The sequence below is a fragment of the Passer domesticus genome, chromosome 8 (genome assembly GCF_036417665.1).
Source record: "Passer domesticus isolate bPasDom1 chromosome 8, bPasDom1.hap1, whole genome shotgun sequence".
Classification (NCBI taxonomy): Eukaryota; Metazoa; Chordata; class Aves; order Passeriformes; family Passeridae; genus Passer; species Passer domesticus.
The window spans coordinates 58,600,550-58,625,984 of NC_087481.1; the positions used below are offsets into that span (position 1 = coordinate 58,600,550).

At 39.8% G+C, this 25,435-nt stretch overlaps 1 protein-coding gene across 5 annotated transcripts; it reads left to right on the plus strand.

Moving 5' to 3' along the window:
* ALDH18A1 (aldehyde dehydrogenase 18 family member A1) lies at positions 1-25,360 on the plus strand. 5 transcript variants are annotated; one of them, XM_064431688.1, is made up of 19 exons: positions 2-202; positions 1,662-1,912; positions 3,466-3,588; positions 5,854-6,077; positions 7,582-7,731; positions 7,818-7,922; positions 9,211-9,369; positions 9,919-10,009; positions 11,060-11,184; positions 13,582-13,726; positions 15,384-15,457; positions 16,104-16,203; positions 17,285-17,505; positions 19,408-19,545; positions 19,654-19,849; positions 19,997-20,118; positions 22,422-22,608; positions 23,472-23,567; positions 24,501-25,360. In XM_064431688.1, the coding sequence occupies exons 3-19, from the start codon at positions 3,495-3,497 to the stop codon at positions 24,680-24,682; spliced, it is 2,409 nt and encodes an 802-aa protein (XP_064287758.1). In that variant the 5' UTR covers positions 2-202; positions 1,662-1,912; positions 3,466-3,494; the 3' UTR covers positions 24,683-25,360. The 5 variants fall into 5 exon arrangements, with proteins under 5 accessions (XP_064287760.1, XP_064287758.1, XP_064287757.1 ...); XM_064431690.1 differs by lacking the exon at positions 1,662-1,912 and having other exon boundaries at positions 1-202; positions 9,211-9,363; XM_064431687.1 differs by lacking the exon at positions 1,662-1,912.
* Positions 25,361-25,435: the final 75 nt, after the last annotated feature.

A 25,435-nucleotide genomic window follows, 5' to 3' on the forward strand; every position in this document is an offset into this window, starting at 1 on the left:
GCTGCTCCGCGGGCCCGCGGCGGTGTGGAGCGCGCGGGGTCCGGAAACCCCGGGGAGAGCCGCGCGGCCCCTCAGGCCCCGCGCCGCAGGGAGGCCGCCGAGGCCCGGCCCTGCGCCGGTGCTGCTGCTCCACCGCCCCTCCTGTGCTGCAGAACTCGTCTGTAGGCTGGATTTGGCAGAATAGAATACCAGGCTCCTGCAGGTACTGCCCTGTAAAGCACTCGAAGGGGTTCCGAGCCAGGACAAGGTGCTGCTCTGCTGCGCCAGGCAGTGCTGCCGTGACCGCACTGTACTGCTGGGATGCGTTATTGAGAGGAAGGAATCGCATAGTACCTGATGATTTGAATTGCCGCTTCTCTGCGCGTGTACCCTCTGCAGAACCCGGGTGAACCTATATGCGAGCTGCTCTAAAGACCATTTATTTGAAGTTTTAATTTATTTTAGTCAGTTCTTCTGAACTGGCTTCCCTCTGGGAATGTTTCTAGGGTTAAAGTTTGCACGAAGAACTGCAGATTTTTTTTTTTTCCCTTGCAGAAGTTGCAGTTGTTAAGGTAATGAAGCGGTTTAAATAGTAAAAGCCTCTGAATGTTACCGAGCACTTAAAATTTGTGTTGTGGGAAAGACTTACTTCATAGAAATTCAGGAAATGTGTATATTTCCTTTGAACTTGATTTATCTCTTTTTCTGTGCTTAAGTGTTCTGCAAAATAGTTCTGTCGATCAGAGTTTGACTTCCAGATTTTTTTACTTGTGGAATGTCTTAATGCTCAGATATTTACCTTTATATCTAAAACTGTGAAAACAGTTTATTTCGTTTAATCAATTCACTAAAAGTAATTGTGGACATGCTGTGGCTTTGCAGCCAGCAGACTCGACAAACAGTGTTATAGACTCCGGTTTTCCAAGGCACAGATTTTACGATTTGAGATGGCTGGTTGCTTTGGAGGGTAACTAAGTCTCTTTACACTGACCTGGAACAGCACGTAAATGTACAGTGCTACTTAACAACTGTTTTTATGATAATAAAGACATGAAAACTATGTAATGGTATTGTTTTTTCGAGCAATAGTACAAGGGTAACTTTCATTATTTAAAAAGATGATAGGAAAGTGATGTTTTTAAAGCTCATGTTTGGAGACTAGTTTGGAAGAATTAGGTTTTTCTGGTAATGGAAAAAAATTTAAGCTGATACTAGGAGGAATACCTGAATAATGCATTTTGCTTTTTTTTATTGCTTCCTCCAAGTAAGGCAGGAAAGTTTTATTTTTTTAAAAAAAGATTTTAAATTAAAAATTTTTTTTGTCACTGAATGTCAGAATCCTTCCAGCTATGAAAGTGGTGGAAATGTGCGTGGAATGGCAAATGAGGATTGAAATTAACTTCAAATCCTTGACTGAGAAGAGAGAAGGAGTTTGATTAGCCTGAAAGAAGGCCTGTAGTTTACATCATACTGTAAACTGTGCTCTGTCCTTTCTGGCAGCATGCATTTCCATTTCACAAACTGATGCTTGATGCTGTTTTAAACTCGCTGTTTTCTTGTTAACTTGCTCTCCTTGCCTTCTTTCACAACCTAGTTTCAAAAACATGCTATATTTTATAATCTTTTTCCTTCAGAAGATCCACACTGACACTTTTCACTCTTCATTGTCTGTCTGCTTTTAGGAAAGTTGTCTCTGGCAAAAGGAAACAGGAGGCAGTCTTCCAGAAGGACAAGGTTGCTCTTAGTTGCAAGCAGCCTGTAGTGAGAATGCGAAGTGGTTCTCCAGCAGATCAGTAGGAACAGCCAAGGAGATGGCACAGTTTTATCTGGCCAGTGTGGGTCTGTATTCTGTGACAGCGAAGCACCAAGTGGAGGTTGTTACTATAGCAGGAGTTGAAGGTCTGACAGGACACTTAAGAGGAGGTGTCTGGAGGTGAGACTTCAGGTAGCATGCCTGTTTCTGTCCTTTAAGGGGCATAGCCTGTAGCGGGAGCTGAAGGGGACTGGGCAGTTCCACTCAGGGTATTTGTTGTGGAAGGGGGTCGGGATAAAGGACCTGGTGTTTGCTAGCTCATGTCAGGAGCTGCTGGATCTGGAGCATCTCTCTGAGACCCAGCTAAGACCCCCTTGAGAAGACAGTGTCTAACAGAAGAGGTCAAGGTGAGCTTCAAGGTGGAAGGCTGAAGCATAAATAGTGAGAATTGTGCAACCCCAGAGGCAGGCTCATGAGATGCCTGGGAAGGGTTCAAAGGGGGAACCTTTGTCTAGGTACTACTGTTCCCCAGCTTTAAGCTTACCCTGTTATGAGCAGAGAACTTTGGCTACTTGCTTAGTTGCATGATCTGCTCAGAGTCCTTTGTCTGCCTCATCCTGGCAATGGCCAATATTTCACATGAAATACAGAACTGTGAGGGATATTGCAGATTAATATTAAAATTCCATACAATGTAAGCTTTACTAGACAAAACAGGAGGAACATTATGTGCTGGTGGCTGCCTTGTCTGATGTAGACGTGTATATTTTGGTAAGGATTATAATGAGGGATAATAGTACACTGATGCAGGGTAATGAGGATCTTCAAGTGTTCATGTACATGTATGCCACATCTGTCAGTGCTGTAAATGTCCTGGTATTTGCAATAGCAGTCTTCCAGTGCAGATACTATAAGGTCTCCTTGTGGTGTTTTCAGTGTACCATAGTTTCTGCAGTTTTGTTTGCTTTATTTCAATGGTGCTTGAAAATTGATTGAAAGTAAGGAAAGGAAGCAAAGTTTTGTAAAAGGGGAAGGAGAAGTTTTGTGGTTTAAATGCTGTCTGGGAGAGCTGGATTCTTCTTAATCTCATTTGTTTCCATGGTGAGACTAGATGCATTACTTGAACTAGACCTGTCATAGGAGATGGCTAATTGTGTATCCCTTGTTTGCTGTGTATTTACTCTAGTAACTTTTAGTGTTTAAAAGTTTAGTCAAGGGAAACTAATGCCAAGTGCTTGGAAATTTGTGTCTTTACTTGTAATCATGGATGAGGTCTTGTAATTTGATAGTGTTCAGGGAAACGTGAATGAGCATATTTCCTATATTAAATAGGGCTGAGATTCATGAGAAATATAGTAGATGCTCTATTGTGAGGTGTACAGAGAAGTCTGTATAATACAGTCTCTCTACTTTTATCTTCCAGGCTTCTCCATGAAAAAAATACTACTTTTATCCATTGTAGGTACATTCACTAATAGTGTTTTCCCTTCTCAGGGAGCCATGTTTTATTCTTTACCTTTAGTAAAGATCTGGCAGCAGGTAAGGAAGAGGGGCCTTCATTTCTTCTATATCATAGTCCGTGAGCAAATTCTGCAAAATGGAGAGTGGGCATGAGGAAATTGTATTAAGATGGTACAGGAAAAGAGGAGTTGGACTGAGAGAGTGGGTGAGGAGAGAAATATAGATGGAAAGTCATTGCTATTTAACCATCCTCCCTTCGTTTTAACTTGCAGATATCCCTGATTTGCAGAAGCATCTCAAAATGTTGTGTCGAGCTGCTCTGAGCCCTCTTGTCCGTTCCCCTGGATGGTGCTTTATGTCATCGCCACATGCCATCGCAGCCATTTCCCGTTTATGTATGTATGAGAGAAAGCACACATTTCTAAAATGTTGGTCAGTATGTGTCTGAACATGCCTCTGCTCTTTCCTATGTTGGAAGGAAAACCATCTCATTAATATCATTCAAAACTTACAACCTCTGAAGTGAACTGTAGTGGAAGCTCTACTTTCTCAGTGTTACTTTCTCCCTTAACTCAATAATATTCAGCTGGATGTCCGTGTATTTTTCATTCTGACATACATTTCAAGGAAAAAAAAAAGTTGTAAAAGTACTGCTGCTGTAAAAGTTCCTTATTTCAACCTCATACATTCATGGAAAACAAGATCTGATTGTGTCTTCTCCCCCATCTGCATTTTCAGATGTCTTGAGTAAAGTAAAGAGCAAAACTCAAATTTCCTTGGATTAAATTCAAGTGGAAAGATGCATGCAGGAAACCTAAGTGTAAATACATAGGTTCCCTGTAAATAGTTCTTCCCTGAAAACCTAATTTAAGAGACCCATTCAGTGTCTGCTTGATTAATGGTCTGAAATACAAAAGGTAAGGATAGATAAACTCTGTTAGATCAAGGGAGTAGCTGTTTACCGTTCCATGCAAGATTAATTTCCCACTGGTCTGTCTATTAACAGTTCTCTTTTATTAACAAGTATATGAATGAGATGTTAAATCTTGAAAATTCAAAACTTTTTATTTATGAGCTACAGCTCTGTTGACTTCTGTATTTGTAACATTTCTAAGTATTCCTCATAATATGAAGTCAGTAATTTTCACAGTGCTACCTATGAGAAGTTTGTTCCTAAGTATTGACAGTATCCAGCAGTGGAGCAACTCTTGTCACTTCATCAGTTGTGATCTAAAGCTGGAGTCATCATTTATCAAAGGGATTTTTTTTTGTTCTCCATTGTTTTCTGTTTGTTCTCCACATTTTTTTTCTGTTCTGTTCAGCTTGTGTATTTTGAAATTCTGCTTCTTTACTCCTGAGAGGCAAGCATTGTGCAAGCTGCAGAGTGAAGGATCTGCAGTTCCAAATACTTAAGTATGTTTCATGTGTGTTCCTTTCTTTTAGGGAAGTGAAACTGTTGACAGGTATGGGATATAAAAACTGGAATTCCTTTAAGCCTGCTTGTCCAAAACCTGGACTAGATGGCTATGTCAGTTCCTCCTAGTTGCATGTGGAGCAAGTTAATGGGCTTGCATTTCCATAAATGTTTTGCTTGTGTAATGTGGGAGCCAATTTCACATCTCGGTCCAGCGTAAAATAACAAAAAACAGTAGATTTATGTGGCCATAGAGCAAGATTAATGATTAGGACTTTAGTGGGGATGAATTGAATTCTCAGCTTGTTCTAGAACTGTGTCTTTTCCCTTATTTTTCTTTAGAAAGTAAATGGTTTCTTTCCAGATACTGGTTAGCTCTCAACAGCTACCTTCTTGGAACCTTCTAAACCCTTCTCTTGAAGCCAAGAGAACTGGAAATAAACTCCTTTCTGATTATACTGTGTAGGTTAGGCAAATACTAAATAGTAAGGTGTAATGTTCACTAATTTGTAAAGATGCCTCTGCATCTTCAGATGATACATTGGTTAGGACTGACTAGAACAGAATAGTTAGTTGTAAGACACCTAGAGTGGCCAGCTAGTTCCACAGCCTGATGCTTCAGGACTAGCTAAAGCACACTATCATCATTGTCCAAATGCCACCTGAACATTGACAGGCTTGGAGCACAAACACATCTTCAAGAGGCCTGTTCAAGGGCTTGAACACCACTATGTCACCACGTGACTTACAGTTCGTATATCTGTCATGGCCCTTCATTTTCCCTGGTTCAGCAATGCACAAAAATACCTGGCTTAGAGATGTTGTAAAAGCTGTGTTTCTTTTCTAAAAGTCAGGCTTTTCGTGCTACTTCAGACAGGAAAACTCTCTTAAACTGTTATCTAATGAGGCAAGGCGAAGGAGATTGTTTTTAAAACTAGTCCTTGAGATGTGAGCTATATAGGCTGTCTTACAGTGTCTTTCAGTTTGGTTTTCTATATTCCCAGAGTCAGAGCTCTGTGATGCATGGGATATTGCCTTCTATACCTTAGGGATGGTTAATGCTGCTCAGATACTCCTGTTTCTCACTTTGTTTTGGTGAATGGAAAGCTAGCTTCTTATTCCCAGTTACTGGGAAGTGTGTATTGTGAAGGGTCAAAAGTCTGAATGAAACACTTAAAACTGGTTTTGTTTCTCTCTCTCTTTCTCTCTCTCTCTTTCTCTCTTTCTTTTCTCTCTTTCTTCACAGATCTCCCTTGCCATAACCAAAGGTTAAGGAATGAATCCATCCGTTGTTGGAGCAACATTCCATTTATCACCGTGCCACTCAGCCGTGCACATGGAAAATCATTTGCACACCGCAGTGAGCTGAAGCATGCAAAACGGATTGTAGTAAAGCTGGGTAGTGCTGTTGTTACTCGAGGAGATGAGTGTGGCTTGGCCCTCGGGAGACTGGCTTCTATTGTAGAGCAGGTAATTCTGTGACTGAACATTTGTGTTAATATCAGGTACTCAGTGATTGTTGGATGCTACAGAAGATTGTAGCAAACCATCATGAAGTATTGATACTCTTTAAAACAATGTGTTAGCCTTTCCCTTTTCAACCCCCTATGCTGCAGTACTATATACTACATAACTCAGTAAATTGGTTTTTGAAGGTGTGGTGGGCTGGCCCTGACTATCAGCTGAGCTTCCACACAGATTCTTGTTTGCTCCCCTCGCCTGTGCCCACCACCAGTGGGTTTGGGAAGAAAATGGGAAGAGCAAAAGTAAGAAAACTCACGGGTTGAAATTAAGATCGTTTAATAAGTCAAGGAGAGGGGGAAAGTAATCTGTGATGGCAATCGCTACGTCACATAAGCAGACCAATGTTCTGCTAGTTATTGAGTGGTGGCCACCTTGGAAGACAACCTCCTGCGTCTTGCTATTCTGCAGCTCTATTACTGTGTGTGACATAATATGATGTGAAAAGTCCCTTTGGTCAGTTTAAGGTCAGCTGTCTTAAATGTGTCCTGTCTGAACTTTGTGCCCAGCTGCTAGCTTACCTGCTGGGATCAGACATAGTGGAACCAGGAAAGCATTGATGACTGTTCTAGTGCTGGTCCTCATGGGGGAATGATAAGGTTTTGATGCAAGCACTATTAAGCAATAGGCAAAACATTGGAATGTTACCAGAACTGTTTTAGAACTGAAATCTGAAACACAGTATCGTACAGACCCCTATAAAGAATGTTATACTTCATCTTGGCCAAACCCAGTATAGAGGGAGAGATATGCACAGTGATATTTTTTGTGCAATAAGTAAGACATGGCTGCGGCGTTAGTTGTCTCTAGTGGGAAGGTGGCACTGAAGTATGTGGACTCTGCAAAATGAGTCAACCCTTCTTGATCACCTGAGCATTAGCAGAGTTCTTCCAGAGAAAAGCCTGAAATCTCATTACTTGTAGGAAAAACGGATGGGATCAACTCATGTATTTCTTCTCCAAAATGAAAGGGCTATCTTGGTGAGCACTGGACATGTCCTTTCAGGGAAGTAGAGTTAACCTAATGTATTGAATTCATGTAACACATTTAGCTTTGGGGCTTTGAAAAGGGTCTGGCCAGAAACATGTAAGGAGGAAGTAATTGAAAGCTTACTATTGGGAGTTGGCCTCTTCACTTCTAGAATTCAAAATTGCTGTATAATGGTAGTTTTGGGAATGGATTAAAGCGTTTTTCTGTCATAAAAGCTCATATTGTGAAAAGAAGGTTTGTAAGAAGTTACAGATTGCATGCAGTACTTGGCATAGCTTCCACGTGGCTAGGAAGGTGTGCAGAAGTATCGTGTGCATTCACGATGCCTTGCTTTGCACATCCATGGAGAAATCAAGGTGCTTGTGTCAACAGGAATTGGTGAGCACAACGTTATAGTAGCCAGGGCTGTTTTGCTCTCACTGATCATATGCCAGACCCTGTTTCTAATTTCCTGTACTTACAGGTCTCAATGCTGCAAAATCAGGGCCGAGAGATGATGATTGTCACCAGTGGGGCTGTAGCTTTTGGAAAGCAGCGGCTGCGCCATGAGATCTTGCTTTCTCAGAGTGTGAGGCAAGCACTTCATTCAGGCCAGAGTCAGCTAAAAGATATGGTGAGAGGCTGGTGGCACTCCTTCTTTTCCCTGAGTGTTTGGTACTTTGTGTGCCATTGCCTGACAGTTGCTCTTTGTCTTTGTAGGCCATTCCGGTCTTGGAGGCCCGAGCCTGTGCAGCAGCTGGACAGAGTGGACTAATGGCTCTGTATGAGGCCATGTTTACACAGTACAGCATCTGTGCAGCTCAGGTAAGGCGCTCCCTTCTTTCCTAGATTGACTTGCTACTTTTGGAGCTTATTATTGTCACATAAATGGTAGCTTATACAAGAGTGCCTTGCTAAATATTTCTGAAACTGAGTTATCTATTGTCAATATAAAATGAATTTGTGTTTTATTTTTGGAGTTCAGGTGTGTCCTGCTCTTCTATAGGCAGGGAGGGTCTGTTAAGATGTCTTCAGAAAAGCTGAAGTTGATGATCCAAAGGGAGGGTTTAAAAACTGCAAGTGGCTAAATTGTGACACATTCTGTAAAGCTGATGGAAGTGCATATCCACACTTCAGAACTTGATGTCCATTTTCTCTTCAAACCTTTCCAGCTTGTGGATGATGGTATCCCTGGCCTGGGTCTTATACTGCAGGCTGCAAGTGTATCAGTTGAACTACTCTTAAACAGGCTTTGCTTATCTTAGACACTCTGAAAATACAGAATTGCTTTAACTGTAAGGCCTTATTAGTTCAGACACTTTAACAAATTTAGGAGCCTAGTATGAAGTCTTCTTGGAGGAACTTCTTACTGTACTATGGTAGAGCCAATATGGCCAAATCGTTTATAATATAGCTGAAAATCACTATAGGTCATTATATGGATTGTAATCTTGTTCAAATCTGTAGATAACTGTCATTCCTTTGATATAAAATAATTAATTGTCCATGCAGAAAAACTTAGCATACACATTGATTCCAAGTTCTATCGTACATTTTGAGTGGTGGAGTTGTTTGCTTAGTTCTCAAATGTCCAACGACAGAGTAAAAACAAAGAAAATTCTCTCCAGAGTAGACATTGAGGGTGTTTTTTGTCTTAAAAGAAAGGGATGCTATCTGCGTGCAGGAGGCAAGATTGTTTCAGAAGAGTAAATGAGTTCTAGTGAGTGGAAGAAGTCTTGGTATAAAGCATGCCTTCTGCTTACTACAAGTAGGAACATTAAAGTGGGAGGAATAACTGGAAAGGCAGCATCTTGAGCAATCTGTTGATTTCTCTAGGGCCTTAGTAGTTATCGTGAGCATCTCTGTTCTGATTACATTCTTGTTTTCCAAATTCATTCTTGGAGTGTGTGATGTGTCAGCTTGAGATAGGCTATTACAGGCTACAGTGGAAAAAACCTGCTAATATTGTAGAAAGAATATTTCTCACTTGTATTCTGTGTCTTTTAAATGTGACTTTTGTTTCTGTAGAGACCCAAAAGGCATGACTGCTCTGTTATGACATGTAAATACACAGGAAAGGTGGTAGGCTAAGTAGTTTCTTTCTTCCTTTTAGATTTTAGTCACCAATCTGGATTTCCACGATGAGCAGAAGCGTCGCAACTTAAATGGCACATTACATGAGCTTTTAAGGATGAATATTGTCCCTATAATTAACACTAATGATGCAGTTGTTCCACCTCCAGAGCCTAACAGTGATCTGCAGGGGGTAAATGTGGGTAAAGTATTGCAACGGAGGGGGGTCCTGCTTGCAGATGGTGCAGTGCTAATGTGTACTTGACTAATGCCATAACAGGGGACCTCTGAAGTTTACAGCAGAGAAACAAAGATACAGAATTAGTATGTGGACAGAGAGTACTGGAAGACTGTGTGGACTTGTCTGTATTTGGCATGATACAGTGTTATGGGGTGAAACCAGGGCAAATATTGTCTGCTTTTCCAAAAGCAGGCATGCCTCTGCAGGACATCTAATCCAGCACTCCTTCTTAAAAACAGTGACAGTTAGTGCCTCTTGCCCTGTCACTGGGTGCTAAGGTGGAGAAATGCAAGTACTGATGACACTGCTTGTCATTTGGATACCACTTTACTGAAGCATATGTACTTTCACACAAAGATCACCTTTGAAGTTTCCAGTGGGTGTGAAAAAAAAGTAGCTCAGAAGGACTTGTTAGTGCTGAGGTAAATTGCTTTTTTTTATATTAGCACCAAATTTTTCTAAGTTTCTCACACTGTTCTGTGCTTCTGATATGCATGTGTATTGCAGGTAATTAGTGTGAAGGATAACGACAGTCTGGCAGCACGACTGGCTGTGGAAATGAAAACTGATCTCCTGATTGTTCTTTCAGATGTGGAAGGTTTGTGAGTAATTTCTTTAATTTCTGGTTTTAGTGAAGCACATCAGATTGTCAAACCAACCTCTTTTCCTGTTTTACTGATCTCTTCAGTTAATCTGTTTTACAAGGACAATTGCAATGTACTACAATAACTCCTTAAGGTCTATACCCAATGTTGATACTGTGGCATAAACCAAACACTGTCTGACACACTGTTGAATCTGGGTGGATGAGAATGCATGTGAACCTGAGACCTGTTCCAGATCCCAGAATACTGCATGTACTGTGGTACTTCTGCTAGCTTCTCAGAGTTGTATGATAGTCAGGAATAGTATGCAGAATAAAAGCTGTGTATCTTGAATTAAGAGTATAAACCAAATACTATTCTGCAATAGTTTTTTTCTTCTGGCAGCAGGTTCTGTCAGTGCATTATTGGTATATTGCAAGTCCTTGTCATTGCTTTCCAGGTACCTGGGTCTTGCTAGCTTTTTCTGTCTCCCTTGCTTTTGACTTACACTGCTCTAGTCTTCTGAGTATTGTTGTGACATAAGCTTGCCACCTATGGATGTTGAACTTCCTGTTCTAGAGAGAGGAGGATAGTCGTTACAGCTTCAGATCAATGCAGTCCACATCACCTTAAGTCAAATATTCTTTTCATCTTCTCCAAATGGGTTTCTTTCAGTAGATCCTGGCCTTCAGCACATGCTTGAGGCCCTGAGGAGGAAAGAAGTGTCTTTCCATAAACACTGTTTCTTTTAGCAGATGCAGCTGTATTTCATTCTAGTCTAGCTGGTTAATTCTATTCTTGCTTGCTGCTATTCAGCATGTGAGCTTTTGGGTTCTTATTTTTAGGTTTTCAATAAGTCTATACCTTTTGGGTCTGCCAGTTAAGAATTTTGTGCTTTCAGTCCCACAAAAAGCAGGGTTCGGTGGAAGTTTTCAATCCTGTAAAGTGGAACACAGCTTTTTAGCCTCATGTTGGTTGCTTTTGTTGGTTTCTCTTTTTTTCCTTTTTCCATGGGTGAGCTCTTGACATGAGGGTATATAACTGATTTTTATGGTTTATTTCAGGACTCTTTGACAGCCCTCCAGGGTCTGATGATGCAAAGCTTATTGACATATTCTACCCAGGAGACCAGCAGTCTGTAACATTTGGAACCAAATCCCGAGTAGGAATGGGTGGCATGGAAGCCAAGGTAGACATATGGAACATTTGCTTCACAACTGGGAAGGAGAGGGAGCTACATGAGATGGTTGTGCTTTACGCTGGATGGATCTTTTGCTTCAGATGGATCTTGGCAGGCTGCAGGAATGGGCAGGCAGGAACCTTAGAAGTTCAATAAAAGGAAATGCTGAGTCTTATGCCTAGGGACACTGGTATGGGCTGGAGAACTGACTGCCTTGAATGCAGGTTCAGTGAAAAGGGTCCTGGTAGACACCAAATGGAAGGTACACCACCAATATGGCCTTTGGGCAAAGCAGTTGTTGCAACAGTATCCAGGGTTGTATGGAAAGGAAAATAGCCAGCAGGTGGGGAAAAATTATTACTTTCATCTACTCAGCACTAGTGAAACCACATCTGTAGAGCTGTGTCTGGTTCTAGATGCTGCAGTACAGGAAGGACATGACTTGCTATAGTGAAACCAGCAGAGAGCCATGAATATGATTAAAGAATTGGAGCACTGTAACACTAAGAGAGGCTGAGAGCTAGGATTGTTTACACTGGAAAAGAGAAGGTTTGGGTATAAGTACCTGAAGGAAGGGTTTAGAGAAGGCAGAACGAGATTCTTCTCGGTGGTATCCAGACAAGAGGCCATGGGCACAGAATGAAATACAAGTGAATAAATGAAATGTAATAATTTTACAATGAGTTTGCTGAAGCACTGGAGCAGATTGCCAAGAGAACCTGTGGATTCTCTGTTTGGAGATGGTCAAAACCTGACTGGATGATGTCTTAAGTAACTTGCTCTAGTTGACCCTGCTTTGAGCAGGCAGTTGGACTACATGATTTCCAGGGATCCTTTCCAGCCTCAGCTATTCTTTGAGTACCCTGAAATGGTATGTGGGTTCCTTTTGCTTTTCTTTTAGGTCGATGTGAATTGCAAAGAGCAAGTAAAGAATTACACTCAAGTAGATTTTAAAAGGTGACATTTGGAACTGTATTTTTGTGTTTAAAATAAGAGTCAGTCTCAATTCTTTCTTATGTGGTAATTCAAAGACTTTGGGAATCCCTGTCTCTTAAATCTGATATGGTACCTCTCCTTTCTGAGTTTGTACAATGTAATGTTTGCTTCTGAAGGATATAATGGTGGAGACCAAGGTACTTCAGTTTTTGAACTCAAGATTAGTAGAGGTGGGAGAGTTAATGGGTTTTAGTCCTGTGTACAGTCAGGTGGTCTCAGTGTTCATTGCTGTGAATACATAAACATGGGTGTGTTGTTCAACTTCAGATATGTCTCTCATGAGGCTGAGATACACACTGCTGTAGTATTAATTGCTGCAGGTTTCCCTGGGACGTATCTGGAAAGTTGTCTATAAAAACCAAAACAGATCTTGACTAAGCAGGAAAAGACCAAAGTAAAATTCTTCACTAGTTATGTTATTGATGATTCCCTTTTCTGAAGACTCAGGTAAGGTACGCTCTTAAGTATCCAGAGCATAGATGGGAGGGTGGCAAAAGGAGGAGGCATTTGTTACTATAGAATGTACAAAGCTTATTCAGAAATTACTTTCCCTTATCTGGCTTCTAGGATAATTTAAACAATTCCAGGTATTGAAGGTAAAGCTGCCAAGGTCAGAGAGTACTTTATTGTAAAAGTAATAATCTGTTAAGAGTTACTTGGTGTCTTTTGAGCCACATAGAGGCAAATCTTGATGCAGGTGTTGTAACAAAAATTTGCTACAGTTGAGAATGTAGGAGACGTTTTTGGAAAACTGTAGCATCACTAATAGAAAACAGATAGTGGCTCAAAGAATAAATCTTGGTTATCAGCATGAAATTTGAGCAATAATGAAGCAGCTGATAATCTTTTGGTAGCTGAGTTTGATGTGATAGGCCTATCTGGCATTTGTGTCTCATAGTGACTGTAGACTGTAATACCAAATTGTAGAACCATATTAGGAAAGCATAGAAGTGAGTAAGCAGAGAAGCTTTTGCAATTAAATAAATGACACATAATTAAAAATAAGTAGTGGATAATATTGCCCATGTTGGCAAAACTTGACTGGGAAAATAAAGGAAGGAAATGACTGGCAGTACCTCTTCAGCAGGTAGCATCTGGGATTTGAGAGAAATCATATTCTGCTCAAAAATGAGCAAAGAGGCTAATCTTAGGACCAGTCAGTACACAGGGATTTCAAAGGACCCTTACTAATGAGCTAATTGTAATGTAAACTTAACATACTGTAGAAGGATTAAGCAAATGTCAATATTCCAGCACTGAAGTTCAGAGATTCCCAAAGTGTGTTGAATGCTCTTTGAAAAAAGCATAAGTGATCCATCTGGCCATCAGAGTGGACCAAGAAGTCTTGTTGAGAGTGGTGATTCAAATAACCAGTGAATCTCTTGTAACTGGCTCTGTCTTTTCCTGTAGGTGAAAGCAGCTCTGTGGGCCCTGCAAGGAGGCACTTCAGTAGTGATTGCAAATGGAACCCACCCAAAGATCTCAGGTCATGTCATCACAGATATTGTAGAAGGGAAAAAAGTTGGAACTTTTTTTTCAGAGGTAAAACCTGCAGGTGAGTACAGAGTTAATGTGTACCTTGAGAGTTGTACAGATTTCCTGAAAAATTAGGGTTAAAATTTGTCTAGAGCTGTGCAATAACTGGAAAACCATTCTCTGCTTGCGAAATGGATTTTGAAAGATATTTTCTGAAGTAGGGGTAGAAACTGCTAAATTCCCTGCTCTTCTTCCCTCCAGCTGATAAACTGTTACATCAGACTTGCATTTGAAGAATGCAGTGAGTAGAGTAGAAGTTTTGCCCTTTGTAGTCTTAAGAATTATCATCAAATATCCACAATTTCACTGTGAAAATATGGATATAGAATGTGCTGCTGAATTAAGGTAGTGTTTAGGTTTATTTTTTATCATTAGTTTATTTTATGACTCAGTCTTCTAGTATGGTAGGTAGGAATGTTTTCCTGCCACTGCATTACTGGAACAGTGTAATAATTGTTGGATAAAAGCAGACCAAAGATCCATCACCTTAGCAGAATAGATACTGGAGTGATACTTTTGACTTTCACTTTAAGCCAAGTGAATTTCTTTGTGTATAGTAATCCTTAATGGATTTCTTGTATAAATATGTCAAATCATCCTTTGAATGCACTTGCTGTCGTTATGCTCCAGTGCCTTTTTGGTTAGCCCCACTATAATAAGTTGGTATCAGCAGTAAAACTTCTAATCTTGTGATCCCATTCTGAATCACAAATATGCTAAGTAGCAAAAGTCTGTCCCTGTGGACTGTTGTGGTGTTTATACACACCACATATATACACAAGGTAATCTCCTTGTCTTCTATCTTCCAAAACCCACACTTTGGAAATTCAAGTAACTTTAAAAAATCAAATATATCTGCTGACATACATAATTTTTCTCCAAGAACATTAAAAAATGCCATGTTTTGTAAAGTGTAATCTCACTTCAAAAAGCTGGTTTAAGATGTCTTAAATTAGTCTAATACACCTCATGTCCACACATTCTTTTATTATACTTCCCACTATACCTCTCTATGATTTCTGCTCTGGCAGTTTCCATGGGACTCTTCTTAAATGGAAGTTGGGTTCAAGATTCCTGGTTTACAGGCTATTTCAGGAGAGTTAAAAATGGCAGTTTTTCCACAAGCTGCTTGTGATTTTTTTTTTTAAATGCTTCCTGAACATGGTGACTTGAAACAGAAACACAACCTGTTTTATATAATTTCAGCACCTTGCTTCTAAAATGAATACAAGGAAGGACATGGAAAGCAATTTTTCTGCAAGCTGTTACTAGGGTTTTGGCTTCCATTACTATTTGTGCGTTCCCATGCATACATTTGTCAGCTGGATACTTAAACTTTTCAAAGTTTGCCTCTTTTCATTCAGTAGCCTACTATGCCCAAGTGACTTAGCTATCCTGTTGTTCTTTTGGCCTTTGTCACGTCTTTTTGATACATGCTGCACACTTGCTCTTACATAGAGACAGAATTTTTGTAATGATTCTTTATGTAGGGGCCATAACAGTATTTTTGTGTAAGGTACAGACTTCTCTATTAGGATACAACATTTTTCTTGAATTTTTCTGTTTAAAACTGTTTCATGCTCTAAACAAAGAAGTGGAAGACAAGTGGGCTAGCGCTCACTTCTGCCTGTGCTGTTACTTGGTCTGCATAGCCTATTTTTGGGGTTTTTTTGCAGGCCCTACTGTAGAACAGCAGGCTGAAATGGCTCGAGCTGGTGGCAGGACCTTGGCGGCTCTACAGCCTGAGCAGGTGACAGAACAATGTGGCCAAATTGTTAATAATGTGCATGTGTGGAAAATTTTACAATACAGGCTTATAACATAAATGAACCCCTTGGGACAAGAATCTATTGTTTCTGTGCCAGATCTATTGTTTGTATTGTAGCCTGCTTAAAGATGATCAAAGCAAAAAGATCATGTTCCTTGGGGCTGTGAAGTAATATGAACTTTCATATGGGGTTTATAAAACTTTTGATAGCATCAAGTAACACACAGAAGTGAATGGTGATTCGAGCTGCTGAAGAATTGGCTGGAATAACTTGCTCCATTCACACCTATGTGGAGTTTAGCATACAACATGTATACAAAAGTGGATATTACTACTCTGCAGCTGGGTGGGTATGATGTGGTACAAGGTGGTTTTAAAGGAAGGGCATGTGAGTTTGGTGAAGAAGACTGGGAAAGGAAAGCAAGATAATAAAAAGCAAGGTAAAGGCTGAAGCAGTGTTTGGCCTTCTTTTTCAGCGTGATGAGGGCTGGAAAAATCAGCTGCCCAAGTATTGGGAAGGTTAAGATAGTGAGAGGATGTGATCAGCATAAATGGGCTATAGGAACTAGGTGTCAAACAGCATGGACTTTGAGTAAGAAATTGGTTCAGAAACTGTTTTCTCTTTCAGAGAGCAGAGATTATTTATCGTCTTGCCGATTTACTAACAGATCAGAGGGAAGAAATTCTCTTGGCAAACAAGAAGGACTTAGAGGAGGCTGAAAATAAAGGTACTGCTTCAAACCTTCCATAGTACTATCATCTTGGACCTCTCTGGGCCTCAAGACAAATGAGCAGAACTAGAATCTTCTGTCACCTGGGATTGGGCAGTATGGCTGACACAGATTATTGAACACAGGACTTTGAGAACTTGTCTTGTCAGTGTAAACAGCTGCAGCCTCCTTCATTGCATAAAACAGATGCATTCATCAGAGAAGATAATGAGGCAGTACAAAACACCAAGTGGTTTATTGTAAAAAAAAAAATTTAAAAAATTAAACAAATATCTCTATTACTGTCATGAGCAAAGTGAGTATCTCCTGGGCTGGTTAATGTAATGTTTGCTTCCTGAAGGGAATGCTATCATCTCTACACTTAAATTGATGCTTGCCAAAGCATCAGTTGTCCCCTTCTGATTGAGGAAGTTTCTCTTTAGATGGCTCAGGTGAAACCCGCTCTTCTGTGTTAGACTAATGCATTCATTGAGAAGCTGGGATTGAGGTGTGTACACGTTGGCATAACAAGTACATGAAAAAAACACATAATGAATTGTAATACTATGTGAAAGACACCACTAACCAGAGTGTATGAGGAGACATTGCTGGGTTAACTTACTGTTTGAACGTGTTCAGACTAGAAAATTCAAGTTTTTCTTGCCCAGTCTGCATAGAAATGCTATATGTATGTCTGTGCTTTGGTGTTTCTGTTTGTAAAACAGAAGGATGCAATTACTGCCTGGACCTTCCAGAAATACTGAAAGGGTAGAAGTCTGTAGGAAAATCAGTCATGCATTCAGTACATGAAATAGGACAAACTTTATCTTTCTGGATGTTGGTAGTTTGTGTGGTTGCTTCATGTACAAATCACTTAAACCTCATTAATTGAAAATGTGGTGGGTGAAATAGTCATCATATTTAGGGGTTTTATTGTGACTACCAGACTTGATGCTATGCATTTTTAATCTCAGTTAAATTACTTGCTAGGGTGTGGGAAATATATTAATTTTCCTTAGGTTCAGCAGTCATCTAAGTCATTTCTGCCTGAGCCTAGAAAGACCAATCTATCTTCAGCACAACTTTTTCTTTCTTTTAGGGAGATTAGCACTCCCTTTGTTGAAACGCCTAAGTCTGTCTACTTCAAAGCTAAACAGCTTGGCTATTGGTCTGCGTCAGATTGCAGCATCCTCACAGGACAGCGTCGGCCGTGTAATTCGACGAACTCGAATAGCAAAAGACCTGGATTTGGAACAGGTTACGGTGCCGATTGGTGTCCTTCTCGTGATCTTTGAATCTCGTCCTGACTGTCTTCCACAGGTTTGTAAGCAAGGTAGATTACGGTAATGGGTATTTCTGTTGGCAAGCAAGCAAGAGGCTACAAAAAGTATTGTTTCAAAGGACTCTTGCTTGGATTCTTCTACGATTGATTTTTTTGGCATCCCTGTTTTTTATGCAGAGTTGTTTCCAGAACTTGCTTCTGCTGTGTTCAGTTAATAATTTGTCTGATGATAGTAGGAGAGTCTCTGATTGTAGGAGAGTCTCTGATTGAGAGGAGCAGTTCCCTCCTCTTAGTCCACTACTGCATCTCATGCTTGTTTGGGTTAAGATTTAATATGCTTTAAGTGAGCATATACAAACAGCATGTTTGCCTCTAATACAGGGTGAAATTGCAAGCATCCTTTAGAGATTGTGTTGTATAGATTCCACCAAATCCAGGTGTTCTGAAGTGTAGTCATGTTCTACTAGTCTTTGAGACTGAAGCATTTTGAAACCCCTTTCCCTGTGTTCCTTTCAACCACACAAATTTTTGATTTTTGTGTCTTAATTCTTGGTATTCTTTTCTTTTCATTTTTTCAAACCAGGTCAAAACATTTCTTTTAATCTTATGCCTCTTTACTCAAATAAGCTTATTTGTTTAGTTTCTTTTGTGATCCTGATCTAGAGGGGCAGTTAGAAGGTACTTTTAAAATACAATCAGATGGCTTTTTAATGTCTAATTATATAAGTTAAAAAGACACATGATAGTTATGTAAGGCAGACTTTCCAGGTGTTTACACTTCATTGTGTTTTTCTAATGTGTTTCTTGTTTTCAATATTCTTCAATATTCAAATGAGGTAGAATATCAAGCATTTTGATTATTATTACCTATTTGATACTAGAAGGGGAAAGATGTATCTGGCTGGTTATTTTATGAATCAGCATCTAAAGTGCCACCAAACTAACTTCTTATTTGATGTGAGCCTGGCTAATTTTGGCATCAGCATCTCAACAATATACAATAGATACTGTAATGAGTGTATGCTTGGTGATGGTAATGATATATATAATCTTTCCCAGAAGACAGTATAACAGCAAAATAACTTAAAATACTGAGGTTTTTTTTTATTCTAAAGAGAATAAACTCACCTCTGGAGAGGAGGTGATTTTCCTTTCCAAAGGAGCGCATGCTTTTAAAGTTCTTTTTAAGTAGGTGGACAAATTGTGCGGCTATAGTGAATGAAGTTGGGATGAGGAATACAAAAAAGTTTTTAAAAAGAGCTTTATTGCATCTGATGTACTCTGAGGTAGAAAGGATCAAAAACCTCTTGTGTTGCTGGACTTAAATGGTTGAAATCTAACACCTGAAACAGAAGAGAAGCAATAGCTATCGGTTTCTTCTGGTGATAAACATGGAAGCAAAGATGATGCTGGGCCTATTGTCTCAATTTTTCTTTTTTTTTTTTTTTTTGCTTAGAGCAAGTGATGTCTGTTTATGACTGCTGTTTTAGACAGCAGGATGAAAATGTTTTTGCTGTTCATAGGAAGAGCTTATTTGCTACTCTCTGCTGAAATGGTTAGGGACAAGAGTTCTTGCTGCTAAAATTAGTCTCCTTGGGGTAATTGCCCACACAGCTATGCAATTCATATGAAGCATTATGTCCATAGTTTCCTCTGACTTGTTCACTGTAGTCTCTCCATCGCAATAGTACCCTGAAAACTAAAACTTGTTCTTGAAATTAGCACATTTAACTTCTGTAGTTAAATGTGCTGCTACTTGTAATGCTTTTTCGGAGCCATGAAAGGAAAACTGTAGATTAATATTAATAAATCAACTGAACAAAAAATCCTGGTTTTATTTAGTGGGTGTTATTCTGACAAAAGAACCAGAATACATTTAAAGTTGTTTTTGGTTTTTTTTTTTTTTTTTCCCCCCCCCCAATAATAAACTCCTTTGGCAGGTGTCTGCTTTGGCCATAGCCAGTGGAAATGGCTTACTACTTAAAGGAGGAAAAGAGGCAGCACATAGCAATCATATCCTTCATCATCTGACACAAGAAGCACTCTCTATTCATGGAGTCAGAGATGCAGTGCAACTGGTAAGTGCCTAGAGTTAAATCAACTGTTTCTTTGCTATGGTATATATAAAAAGTGTGGCAAAAACTGAGAGTTAAAACTGTAAGCTCTTTGTATTGCACCTACCACAGGTGAACACAAGAGAGGAAGTAGAAGATCTCTGCCGTTTGGATAAGCTGATAGATCTCATCATTCCACGTGGTTCATCACAGCTAGTCAGGAATATCCAGAAAGCTGCTAAGGGAATCCCAGTGATGGGTCACAGTGAAGGGATCTGTCATGTGTATGTTGACACGGATGCCAGTGTTGAGAAGGTCACACGAATAAGTAAGCAGTGGGAGGGTGACTTGAATCTCATGGGTGTAATTGAACTTTGGAGTATGCAGTGTAGTTGTGGTAATTTATAACTTATATATTTTGCAAAAATCTTTGTTGTGAATGTTATGTAACCAATTATGTACTCTTAAATCTCAGTCAGAGACTCAAAGTGTGAATATCCTGCTGCCTGTAATGCTCTGGAAACTCTCTTAATTCATCGAGACTTGCTGAGAACCCCGTTGTTTGATCAGATCATAGACATGTTAAGAGTAGAACAGGTTAGTCACTCATATTTGTGTTTTGTTTTGTGATTTTTGTCTGTTTTTTTCCTAAAACTTTAGAATCATTTGGTCTGGCTGGTGTAGCCCTGTTTACATGGCATAACTTTTTACTTACCCATATGTGTCTTTGTACATGTCAGTGAACTTTGGTTCTTCACACAGCATCAAGTGTTTCTGTAGAAATGATCTGAAAGCAGCTTACTCAGGACAGCTGCAGGCTGTTACTGGGATACCTTTGCTATATACTTCCTTGTATATAGGAAAAATAATCTTCTGCCAGCAAAGCATATACACAACCTTTCTCTACCTTTTCAGATTTAGTGAGATGCAAAGCCTTGTCTTCCTGAGTCTATTAATTTAGCTTCTTACCCAAGTGAATTCCCTTCTGTTTTTATCCTTTCTGAATTTGCTTCATACGTGTGTTTTTTAAAATTATCCTCTTGGGTGCCCTTTGTTCCCACCCATTTTCCCTCCTGAGAGTTAAAGGATGTCAAAGGATATCAAAGGGCCAGCATACTAATTAGCTGTCTAGACAGAAGCAAAGTTTTTCTGGTAAAGGTAGCAGAGATGCATCAGGAAGAAGTATCCATGAAGTAGTATGAATTACACATAAATCAAGGGTTTTCACATAGCACTGTGTATTTGACAAATACAGTGTACAGGCAGTGATTAATGGAGGATAGAGAGGTCCTACATTTTGATGCTGTTGAAAGGGTTATAGTAAAAGAAGCTGGTAAGTAGTCATGGAGCAAGTTCTCAGTGTTTGGAGTTTCTAATGCCTTGTTTAGTTGTTTCTTGGGAAGGATAGAGTGCAGGGTAGATACCTGTATTTTGGATGGGAGGAATATATGTACCAGTGCATTTCCACCACCAACCCTAACCCATCTCCTTATACAGTGGGGAGGATATTAACTGTCTGATCTATCCTGACAACAAGAAATATGCAAATATTGGGCAGGATTATGCAATTAAAGTAATTTATAGTTGCACAAGAAAATGCTGGTTTACAGATGTTGTCTTAAAAGCCTTCACGTTTAGTAGACTTTTGCCTTATTTCCCATTTATGCTTGTCTTTTAAAAATTTCCTGTTTGAATGGAAATTCATCTGCATGGAATTTCTGTGCTGTATCTGTTCTAAATTATCTCTCATTGTTTGGGTGTTTTGGCAGAGATTGATAATGTGTTAAAATTTTCTTTATAACAAATGAAAAATATCTGTGTGAGGTTTTTTTGTTTTGGACTCAGTAACTGCTTTGTATCTGAGATGTGCTTCAGAGACGGCTCGTATCAATTTATAAAGTAATAAAAGGATAAAAGTCCTTCAAGATCTTAAGACTTCCGTAGGTGCAAATTTGGAAGCATTCCCTTAGTTATTTTCTACATTGCAGTTGCTGTCTTAAAACAAAGGCTGGCGTCAGTATTTTAGCTGTTTTCCTAGCAGTGCTATACTGGCCTTTTCTGCCTGGTGACTAAGTGATGCAATTGCTTTAAGTAATTTCAAATGAGTCCTGAATTAGAGCTTGTCATGGTAGGTAGCTAACGTAGCATGTCAGTTACTGTACCTTGTAGCTAATTCACCTATGTGCCAAGTTTCCCAGAGAATAGGTGTATTTTTCTTACACTGCGTGCGTGTTGTGAATTAACTCCACTCAGTGACTAAGCACCATCCAGCTGCCTGCTAGCTCTCCTCTCCTCCAAGTGGGACAGGAGGAGAAAATTAGAACAAAACCAAGGAAGCTTGCAGGTTAAAAGATAGCCTGATAAGTGAAGGAAAGAGGAAGAAGAAAGGGGACAAAAAGGGGGAAATAACCCAATAAAAAAGTAAACCCCAAAACAAAACTAAAAACCCACTAGCAACACCCACAAAGCAAAGCTAATTCCTTGCTGTCAGCCAAAAAAAACAATGACCAGCCAGTCTCTTGGGCAATGCCTACCTTCTTCAAAAACCCCCTAACCCCCTTGTATTGCAGCACATGACATTATATGGCATGGAACACCCCTTTGGTCAGTTCTGGTCAGCTGTTGGCTGTGTCCCCTCCCAAACTCCTGCACGCTCCCGATCTTTGTACTACAGGCACAGAGTTGGAACAGGGAGGAAGAGAAAACCTTTATGTTGTGCAAACTCTGTTTAGTAACAGCCAAAACATTAATGTGTTTTTAACACTGTTTTAGTCAAAAGTCAAAAACATGGCACCACAGGGACTGCTATCCATCCCATATTGAGTACAAGAAGCTACACTTTCACCTGAAAGGCTCTGGTATGGTCAGTAGCCACAAACAAAATGTACCTGGTGTTGCAGGTGAAGATTCATGCTGGCCCAAAGTTTGCATCTTACTTGACATTCAGTCCTTCAGAAGTGAAATCTCTGCGCACAGAATATGGGGACCTGGAGTGCTGCATTGAGGTGGTGGACAGCGTTCAAGAGGCTGTTGAACATATCCACAAGTATGGAAGTTCCCATACGGATGTGATTATCACAGAGAATGGTTAGTGACCTGGCACCTTCTTTAAGCTGCTGTTTTGGTTTGACTGCTAATTGCTGATGTTAGTGCAACTAACTACATTGTAGTAGTTCGTCTCTTGGGTCTGTGCCAACGCAAAACCTTACTAGAGCTGTGTCAAAACAAATGTTGACTCTCCAACCAAACCAAGCCCAGAACTTCTGAGAATGAGCTGCAGTTAAGGTCATGTTGATCTGCGGCTGCCAGTGTGGGTCAAGTAGGCTTCTGTTTCTGTACTTCTTGCTGAGCTTAAATGCCTGTCACTAAAAGGCATGCATTCGATACCATAACCAGTGCCATGGGACCTGGTGAACTAGTGATTTATACTGGAAATAGAGCTGCTCTTGAATGTCTGTCTTGTTGCTAAGGGCTACTGACCTCCAAGTTCACACATTTGCATTTGGCATTTCTGCATTGTCGTTCTCAAATAGTACTCGCAATAGCAATTGAGTTTAGGATTTCTCAGTATTTGGAACACTTCCATGTTTGAGACTAATGGAGAGCTGACTGTAGCGTAACTGTCTCAGTCTGAATGACAGATGCTGTGTGGGGCAGCTATTCTTTCTCCTTGGTCATGCAAATAAATCTCTTTGACTAAACTGAATGGAGTTAGACATCTTTTTGCTTGCTTCTAATTTTTGCGAGGTTATTCTAAGATTTGCAGTGGTGTCTTAATTGATAAGCGTACTTGGAGGAAGATAAAAATGAGCATGGCTTAGCCCAGGCTGTTTAAGTACTGTCTGATAAGGCTGCACGTTAAAGTTGTATTGTTATGTATGTTCAGTGTTTATTGGAATAATGATCATTCTGTATGTAATGGATTTTATTTTTTTCTGCCTCTTTCCCAGAGAAAACAGGAGAGTTCTTCCTCCAGCATGTGGACAGTGCTTGTGTTTTCTGGAATGCCAGTACCCGTTTCTCTGACGGCTATAGGTTTGGACTTGGTAAGAGTAAAGATATTGCAGGGTTGTGACTCTGCAGAATTCTGTGGTGTGTGAAAAGTGTGGCAGTATGAATCTTGAAAGGTAGGATTAGTCTCATATCTTACTCTCTAATAAAAGGTTTTCAGGAAGGGTACTGTATGAAAAGTTGAAGCCTAGAAATTTCATCCACACAAAGATATTTTGGATCCTTTGAAGCTCTATTCAATTGCAGTAAAGTATGCTGCCTGCACAGTAATAGAACAATGCAATATAGGATGTGAAACTGCTGACTAGCTTTCCTTTTATTTCTCTTTCTAATGATGCTGTAAAGAAGGCAATGCTTCAGTCCTGCTAGGCAGATTGAGATGCTGTGCAATGTGTAAGTCCTGCAGTGTTAAGGAATGAAGGGTAGGAACTAAACTGAGTATAAACTGATTAAATAAACAGGTGCAGCTACTGTGAATTGCAGAAGATAAGGGAAACATTCATTCCTTGATGAGGCAGAAAATCAGAAGTCTCCACTACACGCTATTACTAGTGTTCCATATGACTGAAAAATTCCAGTTAAGGTCTTCCAATATCTCCTCAATGTGATAAAAAAGGATATAAGATCATAATCTTTACTAGTTCAGCTTTTTTTCTTCTTTGAAGGATTATGCCCTTAGATCAGCCTAAGAGCAATGCAAGAGATACCTCTCTCTCTCTCTCTCTCTCTCTTGCATCTTTCTTTCTGAAAGTAACTGTAGTAGCCAGAAGTATAAACATTACAATTTATCATGTAACAATCTCCTCGAGCTTCTCTATCAGGGAAATGGAATTGGTATTTGGAGAGGAGCAGAGAATGGCAGGTCCCTGAAAGGCAAGCAGCTTTTTAACTTTGAGGTACGAAAACATTTAGTATGAAGTGAACATCATCAGCGGATTAACTACCTTTATTTTGGGTGTTTCCTGCAGGTGCTGAAGTGGGAATCAGTACTTCACGTATCCATGCACGTGGACCAGTGGGAATCGAAGGACTCTTAACTACGAAGTGGTTGCTGAGGGGGGACAATCACGTTGTTTCTGACTTTTCAGAGCATGGGAGCATGAAGTATCTTCATGAAAGCCTCCCTCTCCCTCAGAGAAATGCCAACTGAAAACACTGGGGAGAAAACCCAGGGTATAATTATTTCCTGAAGTTGTTAAGGCTTCAGGATAATCTCTGGTGAAGGAGTTTGTTTTTCATCATCAGAAATATTGTCCTTGGTCATTTTGCAGTACAATGAATACAAAACGGTCCCATCAGTGAGAATTCTTCCCCTCCCTCCCTTTCAGTTTCCTTAGACAGTATCTGCAAATTCACTTCTCCCAAAGACAGATTTTTTCAAATCATATAGGTAATATAAGGAAGGATTTCAGTATCGACTACATTCCTTTTTTATCCCAGTGCTCCCTGTAGCAACTATGTTTGGTGGTGGAGTTTAATTTTTTTTTTTTCCTAAGTTTTGTTTTATTCCAGTATCTGTTCTGGAGAACAGACTCAGTAGTTTTGGTTTTGAGGGTTTTTCTTCAGTCTTAGGATCATGGCATCTCTTGAGGGCTGGAAAGCTTTATGCTTAATTTCTTTGTATTTTATCAGTCTTGAGATAGGGAGACAGATGTTCCAAATGTATAGTAAACTTTTGACCAAGAAACCTTTTATATCTAATTCTTTGTATTGTTGACTATTGTAGATAAAAGACATCATTGTCTGCTACATTAATTTTGTTACTTATTTGTATCCAAGGTTTATTTTTCTTCAGTTTTATATAAAACTTACTCCAACAGCACTTTGATGATGGCTTGTCCAGAGTGAAGCTCTCTCACCTGCATGAGCACTCCCCGTGGTGCACTGCAGCCAGAGCTCCCCG